Consider the following 12,612-nt stretch of genomic DNA (forward strand, 5'->3'; position numbering starts at 1 on the left):
TAGAATAGGGTTGGAACGTAACAAAATGTGGAAAAAGTCAAGGGGTCTGAATACTTTCCGAAGGCACTGTAACAACGCAAGCTTATCGGAACACTTTGCTATATTCATTCATTGCAGCTGCAGTGCTGGTTGTCGCGTGAATGGAAGTAGGAAGAATGTGCATTTTATGGCTTATAAAAGTGTTGACTGCTGAATACAACTTAAACATGAACTTACTCTTAAAAACAGGAGCTCTTTGCTGTATTCGTTGAGTCATGGTTTTAAAAGTTTTGAAATCTCACAGTATCAACTTTGCTATGTGTTCAAGGCTTCTTTTTACAGTCTATGGCTCGAGGAAACTGCAGACACGGTGATCTGAGCTATCTGATTGGCCAGCGGAAGGCCTATAGCTCTCTGGGCCTGCCGGGTAGGCAGAGTTTTACCTTCAGACACATGAAATGGTTCAAAATGGGAACACTTTGCCTTCCCAGCGTTAGGACTGCTGAGTCAAGTGCACCTACCACCAACAGCGTGAAACAAATCAAAAAGAGGAATGCAAGGCTTTATCGTTGGTTTTTAAAAATAAATATTTGGTAATCGATTAGGAATYCCTTGGAGATCGACCAATTGATGTTGCCCACTCTGTCTGGGGTACCATAGCTTTCTGAGCTCCATTTGTCTTGAACCCCGTGTCTGTCCTCCAGTGGTAGCTTAACTGAGATATCACCACTGAACCCAGACACTCACACACACACTCCATGGGCCCACATCTGGCAACAATTGCCCACCACACCCTGTCCTGTTTCACAGTGTGTGGAGTGCATGCTTGTATCACGGCTGTGTACATCCCCCAACAAACCAACACTGCAAGGAATTACACAGGACTTTTAACAAATTGGAAACAACATATCCTGAGGTCTCATTTCTTGTAGCCAGGGACATTAACAAAGGAAATGTAAGGAAAATTCTTCCGAATTTCGAACAACATCTTTTGCCTCACTCACAGGGAAAATACATTGGATCCTTGTTATTCTCCATTCCATTCTATCTGGGTTCATCAGGAAGTGGATAGAGGATGTTGTTCCTACAGTGATGATTAAAACATACCCAAACCAATAACGCAAATAGCGTTTTTGGTTTAGCGCAAACCACCGCATTTAACCAGAGTGTCGGTAGAGTGTCTGGAAATATGAACAGACCACCTATGACCACCGCAAGAAAATCAAAGAGGCAAAAAGACAGTACAGGTACAGAGTTGCAATTCAACGCCTCAGACACGAGACGCATGTGGCAGGAATTTAAGACAATACGGATTATAAAAGTAAAACTAGCCACGTCACAGTCACTGATGCCTCACTCCCAGACATGCTAAACAGAGAGATGACGACGTGTGCCCCCGCTGCTCACGAGGACTGCGGGCTCCCAATCTGTGTAGGCGACGTGAGTAGGACCTTCAAGCTTGTAAACCGTCGTAAGGCTGCTGGCCCGGATGGCATTCCAAGCTGCGTCCCCAGAGCATCCGCAGACCAGCCGGCTGGAGTGTTTCCCAGACTGTAGTCCTCACTTGCTTAAAGTTGGCCACCATTCTTCCTGTACCCAAGCAAGCCAAAGTAACTGAACTAAATTACTATTGCCCCGTAGCACTCACTTCTGTCATCATGAAGTGCTTTGAAAGGATAGTCAAGGACCGTATTACCTCCACCATACCTGACACCCTTAACCACTACAATTTGCATACTGCGCCAACAGATCTATGAACAACGCAATCGCCATTGCACTACACACCACCCTATCCCACTTGGACAAGTGGAACACCTATGTCAGAATGGTGTTCATAGACTACAACTCAGCTTTTAACACCATACTGCCCTTCAAGCTCGTCATTAAGCTCAGGGCCTTCTGTCTGAACTCCTCTCTATGCAAGTGGATCCTAGATTTCCTGAGGGTCGGCAACAACACCTCCGCCATGCTGATACTCAACACGGGGGCTCCCCAGGGGTGTGTGCTCAGCCCCCTTCTGTACTCCCTGTTCACCCATGACTGCGTGGCCATGCACGACTCCAACTCAATCATCTAGTTTACTGATGACACAACAGTGTCAACAGGCCTGATTAACAACAACGACGAGACAGCCTACAYAGAGGAGGTTAGAGCCCTGGTGGAGTGGTGCCAGGAAAATAACCTCAACGTCAACCAAACAAAGGAGCTGATCGTGAACTACATGAGACAGAAGAGGGAGCACGCACCCATCCTCATCGACGGGGCCGCAGTGGATAAGGTCAAAATCTTCAAGTTCCTCAACGTGCACATCAATGAGGACCTGAAATGGTCTCGCCACACCGACATTGTGGTGAAGAAGGCGCAACAGCGCCTCTACAACCTCAGGTGGCAGAAGAAATTCGGCATAGCCCCTAAGACCCTCACAAACTTCTACAGAGCACCATTGAGAGCATTCTGTCGGGCTGCATTCAGCACCCGGGTGTCAAAGGAAGTGTGTTTGAATACTGTATCCCCGACCATAGTTTATTAAAATATTTCTACTACTGTACATTGTATTTTAGTTACACTGTCTATACACACTGCATATTTATTTATATACTGGATTCACGACATACTGTAGCTCACACTATATTAAATCTACATGAGCTTATCTTGTGTAAATTCCCCCGGTGTACATATGTATAGATTGCATTTTGATACAGCTACAGTGCTATTTGGGTTGAACATCCAGGATTCGTCCCGCCGTTCTTTTGACATTTGACTGCATTCATAGGAGCAAGCAACATAAGCATTTTGTTGCACCACTATAACACCTGCTAAAGTGTTTACGCGACCAATAAACTTAGATTTAATTTCATGAGAGAACGTCTCCTTTGATACTTTTAGTGTAATTTCCACAGCAGGGGCCTTTTGTTGTATGGCTGATGTCCAGTCTAGACGTCGGCTAGTCTCTTCATATAGCCATTGACATTTACATTACATTTAAGTCATTTAGCAGACGCTCTTATCCAGAGCGACTTACAAATTGGTGCATTCACCTTATGATATCCAGTGGAACAACCACTTTACAATAGTGCATCCAACTCTTTTAAGGGGGAGGGGGGGGGTTAGGAGGATTACTTTATCCTATCCTAGGTATTCCTTAAAGAGGTGGGGTTTCAGGTGTCTCCGGAAGGTGGTGATTGACTCCGCTGACCTGGCGTCGTGAGGGAGTTTGTTCCACCATTGGGGTGCCAGAGCAGCGAACAGTTTTGACTGGGCTGAGCGGGAACTATACTTCCTCAGAGGTAGGGAGGCGAGCAGGCCAGAGGTGGATGAAATGGATTGAGTCACACATCTCTTGCTATCGTCATCACAGGGCTGGGTTAAGAGGTCCTTTAAGCTTCACTCAGCTCTGTGTGACAGGTTACTGTCTTTTACAAGTCCACACTTGAACCACACAAAGGGTTTGTGTCTCTGCTATAGGACACTGTGTTGTTCTTTGACAACTTATCACTATTATGGTCAGATATGGGCTAGATTATTTAGCCCTCTCTTGTCTGTCTGTTTCTCTCTTTTGCGCTCTCTCTGCTCTGGGCTGCTATACTGTAGGTCATTACTGTAGCAGTGAGTGCTTTATTTTTCTAATGGTGGAAAAGGGGGAGGGACTATGTGGTGAATGAATGAGTGTCTTTTATTCCTTCACTTTCCCCCTCCGTCCCTCTCTTCCTCCACTAAATTGCTACCTCTTACTACCTCTCTCACTCCGTCCTACCATTTTATTTCCTCCTGTCTACCCCCCTAGCTCTCGCTCTCTCCTTTTCTCCCTCTATCAGAATTCCCCCCTACCTGTCTGAACAGGGAGCAGTAGAGCGTGGCGGGACAGAGGAGAGAGAGAAAGAGGAGAAAGAAAGAGGAGGAGAGTAGGAGCAACAAAGACATAGTGAGGGAGAATAGGAAAGCGGTGTGTGTATTGAGAAGAGTGTGGACTGACGGAGAGGTAGAGAGGAGTAGAGGGGTGCATAAGAGAAGCGTTGTGAGGAGGTTGCTCTGTTTTTGTCCTTTGGAAAACCTTTTCCCTGTTGGTGTCGTGCTGGCTTGGTATGGATGCTATCATGCTGCAGGAGAAACTAGTGGAACGCTTGCTGTGCCCTCGAGTCAGAACCGCGAGGCGGAAGGTAAAGAACTGGAACGTGACAGGCGAGAGAGGATAGGGAGTGAGAGGAGAGAGAAAGAGAAGGGAGAGGGGGTCAATGTCAAAGAGAAATTGACATTTAACACACACACACACACACAGGTCAGCAAACTCTCATAGAAACACCATCTTTCTCTCTCTAACATGTCATATTAGTATGATATATATAGAACATACTGTTTTCTTAAGTCATGTTCTGATGCGTTCATGACAGATTTATGGGTAGTTTGTTTGTTCTGACTGTGGCATATTTGTTCCCACACACACCCTAGAAGTAAGTCAGATGTTTGTATGAATACTCATTGATATAGATTTCCCAATTCTCTGTGTGTGTGACTTCAGCACTAGCTCTCTTCCATGTCAATGTATGCTGTGACCGTGTGTATGCGTGTTTGTGTATGTAAGCCTTGCCCCAGGAGCTGTCGGGAATGCACATGACAGATTATGACAACTTATTATAGACCCTGACTGAGTATTTCTTTGGCATGTGTGTTTGTTTTGGGTTTAAAAAGGACCATTCAGGCCTGGTCAATACAGCCTCTGTCAGCCTCTGTTGGCTGCCAGACTCTGGCCTTGGTAGACTGGCAAGGCTATGTGTGTGTGTGTGTGTGGAGTCTTCAGTTCTGTAGGGTCTGAGTAAGGAGCAGCTTTGGATGATGTGTGAATGGTGTCAGAAGGGGATGGGGAGAGCTGCCAGATAGACAGCTGTGCACGCCATTGTGTAGTGGAAAAGTCATAGATCGGTCATACTTTTCTCTCACTGTGTGTGGAAAAAGCACAGCGCCAGGTCTTAGAGATTTCAAAATGGAATGTTATGAATGCANTTCAGTACTGTAGATTGTGAGTAAGGAGAAGCTTTGGATGATGTGTGAATGGTGTCAGAAGGGGATGAGGAGAGATGCCAGATAGACAGCCATTGTGTGGTGTAAAAGTTAAAGATCAGTCATACTTTTATCTCTCTTTCTCTCACTGTGTTTGTGTGTGTGTTTGTGTGTCTGTTGGTGTGTGTGGAAAAAGCACAGCGCCAGGTCTTAGAGACTCTAATTTCATGAATGCATTTCCCCCTTTCTCCCCTGCTATTGTCAAGGGATTTGTGGGTTGAACGTGAGTTGAGTTGAGTTTGAATTTGAGCTGTATTTGAATTTAAATGACACATTTTTTCTAATTTATTTAGCTCTTAGGAATGTTGCTTTGAATAGATATCCGACTGAGGATATTGTATGTTCGTTTACCTATTGTGTGAGTATGACTGAGTCTCTCTCTCTCTCTGTCTCTCTCTCTGTCTCTATTTCTCTCTCTCTCTCAGGAGAAGCAGTATGTGGGCTTTGCCACCCTCCCTAACCAGGTGCACAGGAAGTCAGTGAAAAAGGGTTTTGACTTCACTCTCATGGTCGCCGGTCAGTGAAAGTATTGTTTGTAGCATTTACTCTAGTAAAAGTAAAACAACCCAGTGATATTAAGTACTTAATGTGTTTTCATGAATGTTGACTCAGTGTTAGTGTTGATGGCCGTTTGTGTGTGTTGGTGGTTGTTTAGAAACATGTTATACTGAACAAAAATATAAACGCAACATGTAAAGTGTTGGTCCCATGTTTCACGAGATGAAATAAAAGATSCCAGAAATGTTTTCATATGCACAAAAAGCTTATTTCTCTCACATTTTGTGCACACATTTGTTTACTTACATCCCTGTTAGTAAGCATTTCTCCTTTGCCAAGATAATCCATCCACTTGACATGTTTGGCATATCAAGAAGCTGATTAAACAGCATGACCATTAAACAGGTGCACCTTGTGCTGGGGACATTAAAAGGCCACTCTAAAATGTGCAGTTTTGTCAAACAACACAATGCCAAAGATGTCTCAAGTTTTGTGGAAGCGTTCAATTGGCATGCTGACTGCAGGAATGTCCACAAGAGCTGTTGCCAGATAATTTAATGTTAATTTCTCTACCATAAGCCACCTCCAACGTCATCTTAGAGAATTTGTCAGTACGTCTAACCGGGCTCACAACCGAAGACCACGTGTAACAACCTCCACATCCGGTGTCTTCACCTGTGGGATCGTCTGAGACCAGCCACCCGGACAGCTGATGAAACTGTGGGTTTGCACAACAATTTCTGCACAAACTGTCAGAAACTGTCTCAGGGAAGCTCATCTGCCTGCAGTTGTCCTCACCTGGGTCTTGACCTGACTGCAGTTTGGCATCGTAACCGACTTCAGTGGGCAAATGCTCACCTTCGATGGCCACTGGCACACTGGAGGAGTGTGCTCTTCACAAATTAATTCAGATTTCAACTGTACCGGGCAGATGACAGATGTTGTAAACAGAGTTCCCCATGGTGGTGGTGGGGTTATGGTATGGGTAGCATAAGCTACGGACAACAAACACAATTCCATTTTATTGATGGCAATTTGAATGCAGAGATACCGTGACGAGATCCTGAGGCCCATTGTTGTACCATTCATCCACCTCCATCACCTCATGTTTCAGCATGATAATGCACGGCTCCATGTCGAAAGGATCTGTACACAATTCCTGAAAGCGTAAAATGTCCCAGCCAGTTCTTCCATGGCCTGCATACTCACCAGACATGTCACCCATTGAGCACGACAGCGTGTTCCATTTCCTGCCAATATCCAGCAACTTTGCACATTAAAGAGGAGTGGGACAACATTTCACAGGCCACAATCAACTCTATGAGAAGGAGATGTGTCTCGCTGCATGAGGCAAATGGTGGTTACACCAGATACTGACTGGTTTTCTGATCCACACCCCTACCTTTTTTTTAAGGTATCTGTGACCAACAGATGCAAATCTGTATTCACAGTCATGTGAAATCCATAGATTAGGGCCTAATGAATTTATTTCAATTGATTGATTTCCTTATATGAACTGTAACACAGTAAAATCGTTGAAATTGTTGCGCTTATATTTTTGTTCAGTGTATGTAATATGTATATCATGTTACAGGGGAGTCTGGTATGGGTAAATCTACTCTGGTCAACAGCCTGTTCCTCACAGACCTGTACAAGGACAGGAAACTACTCAACGCTGAGGGTGAGTGACACACACACACACATTAAAATGTAATCTAGAGCAATTTTAAAATGCCATCTCATTAGAGGTTCTCTTCCCTTTCTCTATCCATCCCTCCCTCTCTCAGAGCGTATCAACCAGACAGTGGAGATCATTAAGCATACAGTAGACATTGAGGAGAAAGGAGTGAAGCTCAAATTGACCATTGTAGACACGCCAGGGTTTGGAGACGCTGTCAACAACAATGAATGGTGAGCTAAATCTCTTTGAGGCTTCTTTACGGGTGAGAACAATGTTTCCCGACTCCAGTCCTAGAGTTCCCCAAACAGAACACATTTTTATTGTAGTTCCAGACAAACTCACCTGATTCAACTCAATAAGGGCTTGATGATTAGTTGACAAGTTGAATCAGGTGTGCTTGTCCGGGGCTACAACAAAAATGTGTTCTGTTGGGGAACTCTAGGACTGGAGTTGGGAAACACTGGGTTAGAAGATTGACCTAAAATAGGAATGATAGCAGAAATTCATCTTGTATGTCGTTCCTGTAAACATGAGCTGGCGCACACCCAAAAATGTTAGTAGAGATGCTGACTAACCGAAAGTAAACTGTAGGCTATGAAAAATAAATAAAGAGAGTCACAATATATAAACCACCAACGTTTCAGCATCACATTGCCTACTTCAGGGTTATGAATTACTGGGAGCTTATATATAGTGTGCAACTCTATTTTGACAGTTCCTGTAAGCCTTGACTGTGTGTGTGTGTGTGTGTGTGTGTGTGTGTGTGTGTGTGTGTGTGTGTGTGTGTGTGTGTGTGTGTGTGTGTGTGTGTGTAGCTGGAAGCCGATCACAGACTACATCGACCAGCAATTTGAGCAGTACTTCAGAGATGAGAGTGGACTGAACAGGAAGAATATACAGGACAACAGAGTCCACTGCTGTCTCTACTTCATTCCTCCGTTCGGACACGGGTAACATAAACACACACACATACATACACAGGAATGTGATAGTGTAATGACAGGTATAGATAGTAATAACACATCCTGAGTGTGATGGCAGGAGGATACTATGTAAACAGCACCAATACAACTCAACCAGCAAACACTGTTATTACTGTCCACCTCAGTCAGAATGCACTTAGTCTCCATGAAAGCTCACACATGCATGCAGGTACACACGCACATACACTGACCAGGCGGGGTATCTCCTCTCCCTTGCAGACTGCGTCCAGTAGATGTTGAGTTTATGAAGGCTCTCCATGAGAAGGTGAACGTGGTTCCTCTCATTGCCAAGGCTGACTGTCTCACTCCCAATGAGATCAAGAAACTCAAAGACAGGGTGAGTTCAACACAGCAGACAGACTAAAACTGCTGAAGCAGGTGTCACATTGTGATTGTAAGATTGGATGCACGAACTTTAGGAAGTTGCTCACCCAGCACAATGTGTGGTGCCACGTGTTTGCACGTGTGTGTGTTCGCGTGTTCGTTTGTGTGTGCGTGTAGGTCCGTGAGGAAATTGAGAGGTTTGGCATTAAGGTGTACCAGTTCCCAGAGTGTGACTCTGATGAGGACGAGGAGTTCAAACAACTGGACAAAGAACTGAAGGTGAGACACACAACTGGAGACCGAACATTAAGAATAGAGTTATGAGCGGAACAAGAACTCTAAACTCAACCAAACCTTCTAACATGTCAATCTATCATGCCAAATCCTAACCTGTGTGTGTACGCGCATGTGTGTGTGTGCGCATGTGTGTGTGTGTGTAGGAGTGCTGTCCGTTAGCAGTGATTGGCAGTAACACAGTGGTTGAGGCCAGGGGCCAGAGAGTGAGAGGGAGACTCTATCCATGGGGTATTGTGGAAGGTGGGTGACAACAATGGAGGACACAGACCAATATTACTCAGGGCTTTGACTCTTTAAGTTGCATGGTGAAACATGCTTTTCCTCACATATTATTAACATTTTTGAAAGAAAAATGGCTGAAACTCAAACTATGAAAAACAACCTCTATCTACCCGTATGTCTCAACCAATGCATTATGATTAGGCTCAGTTTTTTTCTCAGAAAACGCCCTGTTCCTAATAGGATACAGTGCATCACTGCTGGTGGATACAACAGAGAGGAATGTTTTATCGAAGCAAATCATGTCAGTGATTTCTGTTTGTGTTTGTGTTTCAGTGGAGAACCAGTCTCACTGTGACTTTGTGAAGCTGAGGAACATGTTGATTCGCTCCCACATGCATGACCTCAAAGACGTGACATGTGATGTGCACTATGAGAACTACAGAGCCCAGTGTATACAGGACATGACCAGGTATGTGCGTCTGTGTGTATACTGTAGAGCAGGGTTTCCCAAACTCGGTCCCCGGGTGCACATTTTGTTTTTTGCCCTAGAATTACACAGTAGCTTTAAATTATCAACGCTTAGGCAAAGCTAGGGCAAAAACCAGAATGTGCACCCAGAGGGGGCCTCAGGAACGAGTTTGGGAAACCCTGTTGTAGAGGTCAGACAGAGTGCAAGACCGAAGTATGAGGTGCTTGGATTTATACTTTATATCTGAAGTGATGTTTATTAATATTGCCCTTGTGTGAGTCTGTATTCATGTTCCTTATGTGTTTTCCCCTCAGTAAACTGACGCAGGACAACCGCATGGAAAGCCCGATCCCCATCCTGTCCCTATCCACCCCAGATGTGGAGACAGACAGACTCATCAAGATGAAAGATGAAGAGGTAAACTGCTATGTCATTATGGGTAACATCACCTATACAGGATAGTCTCCAGTTTATAGAGAGATCCTAGAAAGGACAAAAATGGTATTACCACTCGTACTCTCTCTCTACCTCCTCTCTAACTTCTCACTTTCTCTGTCTCTTTCTCGCACACTTTCTCTCTACCCCACCCCACCCCCCCCAGTTGGCGAGGATGCAAGAGATGCTAAATAAGATGCAGCAGCAGATCCATGATGGGAAGGACCAGTGAGCTACAGCCCCATCTGCTGGCCACTGAACTACAACCACAACTTCAGACATGTTACTTACATGCCAACTATAATGTAATCAGGGGTGAAAGTATATTTAATGAGGACCTCCTATGAGTGCACGTGCACGCCATTTTTTTATGGGCCTAATAATATAATTACTTATAGAATCACTATTAATTTAATAGGATCTCTGTGACCTAATAGTAAAGATTACTGTTAACTTTTAAAATGTATTGGCCTACCTTTTAATGTATCATAAACACAACCAGTCATAATGTTTTCATCTGATTGTCAAACAATTACTCCAAAAGGCTACTATAGGCTTCCCGCACACGTTATTCGACTCWAAAATAATTCCCGCATCCGTGCACTGTGCACCTGCCATTTGATAAATGCTAAAAGACATCAGTTGCAAAACACCAAAAAGTTTAGTGAATGACATTCTGTGATGGTCACTCACTGGGCCTACAAAAGTCTTGTAACCTGAATTAATGCGTCCTCTGCTGTCCACGCCCGTCTCGGCCACTTATCTCTGCCTTGGCAAAATTTCTGTGTTATTGTCGAATCACGCTGCATTTTAGAGCGTAACCCAAGCGTTTTTGTCTGTTCGCTCATTCTTCATGCGACTAACATGCGGTAATGATAAGTAATAGTATATAAGCCTACAGTTTTCTTGGAATCACTATGTTTTAATTATTGTGACAGGCTCATGTTTTACCGGTACAGTGTACCCCCACTATTTATTTTGCCGGTACTCTGTACAGGACCTGCTTGCTTTCACCCCTGGATATAATCAGCACTGTGTTGGGGGAAAACAGTAACTGTATATTCATTGGTCATTTGTTTTTTGGTGCTTGCATATTTGGTCTGTCCTGCAAGGAGAAATGTGGTGTTTTTACTGTATCTTGTGTCCATTTGAACCCCATTAATATTATTGACGGTCCTAGTAACATATGACATAACATAAACATGTAATATAAATGACCTGTTAAATGTATCCAATTTATAAATATGGTGAATACTATTGGGATATTCTGTCAAGTTATGAAGACGCATTACAAAATGTTTTGTAAAACAGCGATATTACTGATGTTAAAGTTTGAATCCTTGTTGATGTTGAACGCGTGTGAGTGTGTGTGTCTGCGTGTTTCCATATGTATCACCCTCTATTACGAGAACCTTGTTCTGCTTTGAAACTGTGAGAATCCGCTTTCCCTTTCTTAGTGGCATTTCTTGTATGTTCTAGCTACAGACTAATGAACAATAGGCTACCTAAGAATCTGAACATAAATGTAACGTATTAACTTTTTACTGCTGGTCTCTACTTCGACTTGTTGAGAAGACCTTTCTCATGTTTTGGTGCTTGTGAATTAGATTGAAAATGTCTCTAGCGCCAGTTGCTTACCTTACAGTGAATTGAGCCCCTCTGACATACAGTACATAGCAAATGAAAGGGTAGGTACAGAACAGTAAGGGGTGCATGTGCAAGCATGCCGAAGTTACTCAAATCCGCTTACAGCTGGATTTCCACTCTCTCATATGATGCAATGTGTTTGTTCTGAAATTTATTATGACCTATGCCACAGTACCACTATGGGATGGTAAAAAGAGGCCAACTTTTAAGAGGAGCTACTGTATATGCTTCTGTCCAATATGGCGCGCGCTGCCGCGCGCTGTGTGTGTGTGTGTGTGTGTGTGTGTGTGTGTGTGTGTGTGTGTGTGTTGTTGTGTGTGTGTTGGTTGGTGTGTGTGTGTGTGTGTGTGTGTGTGGTGTGTGTGTGTGTGTGTGTGTGCGTGTGGTGTGTGTGTGAAGTATATGCTGCCCTCGGGCTGTGTCATACAGGATGGTGATTGTGGCTTTTTATAGTGCTAGCGCTCAGAGGACGTGGTGGAACTACTGACCAGGTTATGAGGACGAATAAACAGTCTTGATTCGTATCAGTGTTTCTTCATTATTTCTTCATCTGAAAAAAATTATATAAATACACTATGGTTTCTAGTATGATCTTACTGCCACTAATATTTCTACAAGGAAGGTCTTGACTGGTTCTCAAATGACGCCCTATCCCTTATAATATATTGKGTTACTTTTGACGAGAGCCTTAGGGCAGTAAGGGCACTATATAGGGAATAGGGTACCATTTGAGCCACAGCCCCTGAGACATCCTGTAGGCCCCATGCAGGCAGGCCTGCATCTGGCTACTGTAGCTGAATAAAGTGCTGAGTCACAACATATCTCCTTGGACCTCACTTCCCCTCTGGCCCACAGTCAGATCCATCACTAACCCAACTGACTGTTTGGAGCTGAATGATGAGGGCTTTGCTGCAGCTATAGTATAGTTACTGTAGACGGTGAACCTACGAGCCGTTGTGGGGAAAGTTTATCCTGGGTTGCACCCAGAGAAGCAGGAAGCTTAGCTGCTAAGCTAGTGTACT

General features: G+C 44.1%; 1 protein-coding gene across 2 annotated transcripts in view; it reads left to right on the forward strand.

The window, feature by feature from the left end:
• septin5a (septin 5a) overlaps positions 1-11,200 on the forward strand; it is a 30,711-nt gene extending 19,511 nt beyond the window's left edge. The window contains exons 1-11 of one of the 2 annotated variants that reach the window (XM_023979444.2): positions 3,715-4,136; positions 5,460-5,550; positions 7,127-7,213; positions 7,320-7,443; positions 8,029-8,163; positions 8,416-8,533; positions 8,698-8,799; positions 8,961-9,057; positions 9,373-9,508; positions 9,823-9,925; positions 10,110-11,200. In XM_023979444.2, coding sequence (XP_023835212.1) covers positions 4,062-4,136; positions 5,460-5,550; positions 7,127-7,213; positions 7,320-7,443; positions 8,029-8,163; positions 8,416-8,533; positions 8,698-8,799; positions 8,961-9,057; positions 9,373-9,508; positions 9,823-9,925; positions 10,110-10,175 — 1,134 coding nt within the window. In that variant the 5' untranslated portion in view covers positions 3,715-4,061 and the 3' untranslated portion in view covers positions 10,176-11,200. Of the gene's footprint in view, positions 1-3,714; positions 4,137-5,459; positions 5,551-7,126; positions 7,214-7,319; positions 7,444-8,028; positions 8,164-8,415; positions 8,534-8,697; positions 8,800-8,960; positions 9,058-9,372; positions 9,509-9,822; positions 9,926-10,109 lie in introns of those variants that run through there. The other variant, XM_023979445.1, reaches the window with a different exon arrangement.
• The last annotated feature ends 1,412 nt before the right edge of the window (positions 11,201-12,612 follow it).

The sequence above is a fragment of the Salvelinus sp. IW2-2015 genome, linkage group LG33 (genome assembly GCF_002910315.2).
Source record: "Salvelinus sp. IW2-2015 linkage group LG33, ASM291031v2, whole genome shotgun sequence".
NCBI classification, from domain to species: Eukaryota; Metazoa; Chordata; class Actinopteri; order Salmoniformes; family Salmonidae; genus Salvelinus; species Salvelinus sp. IW2-2015.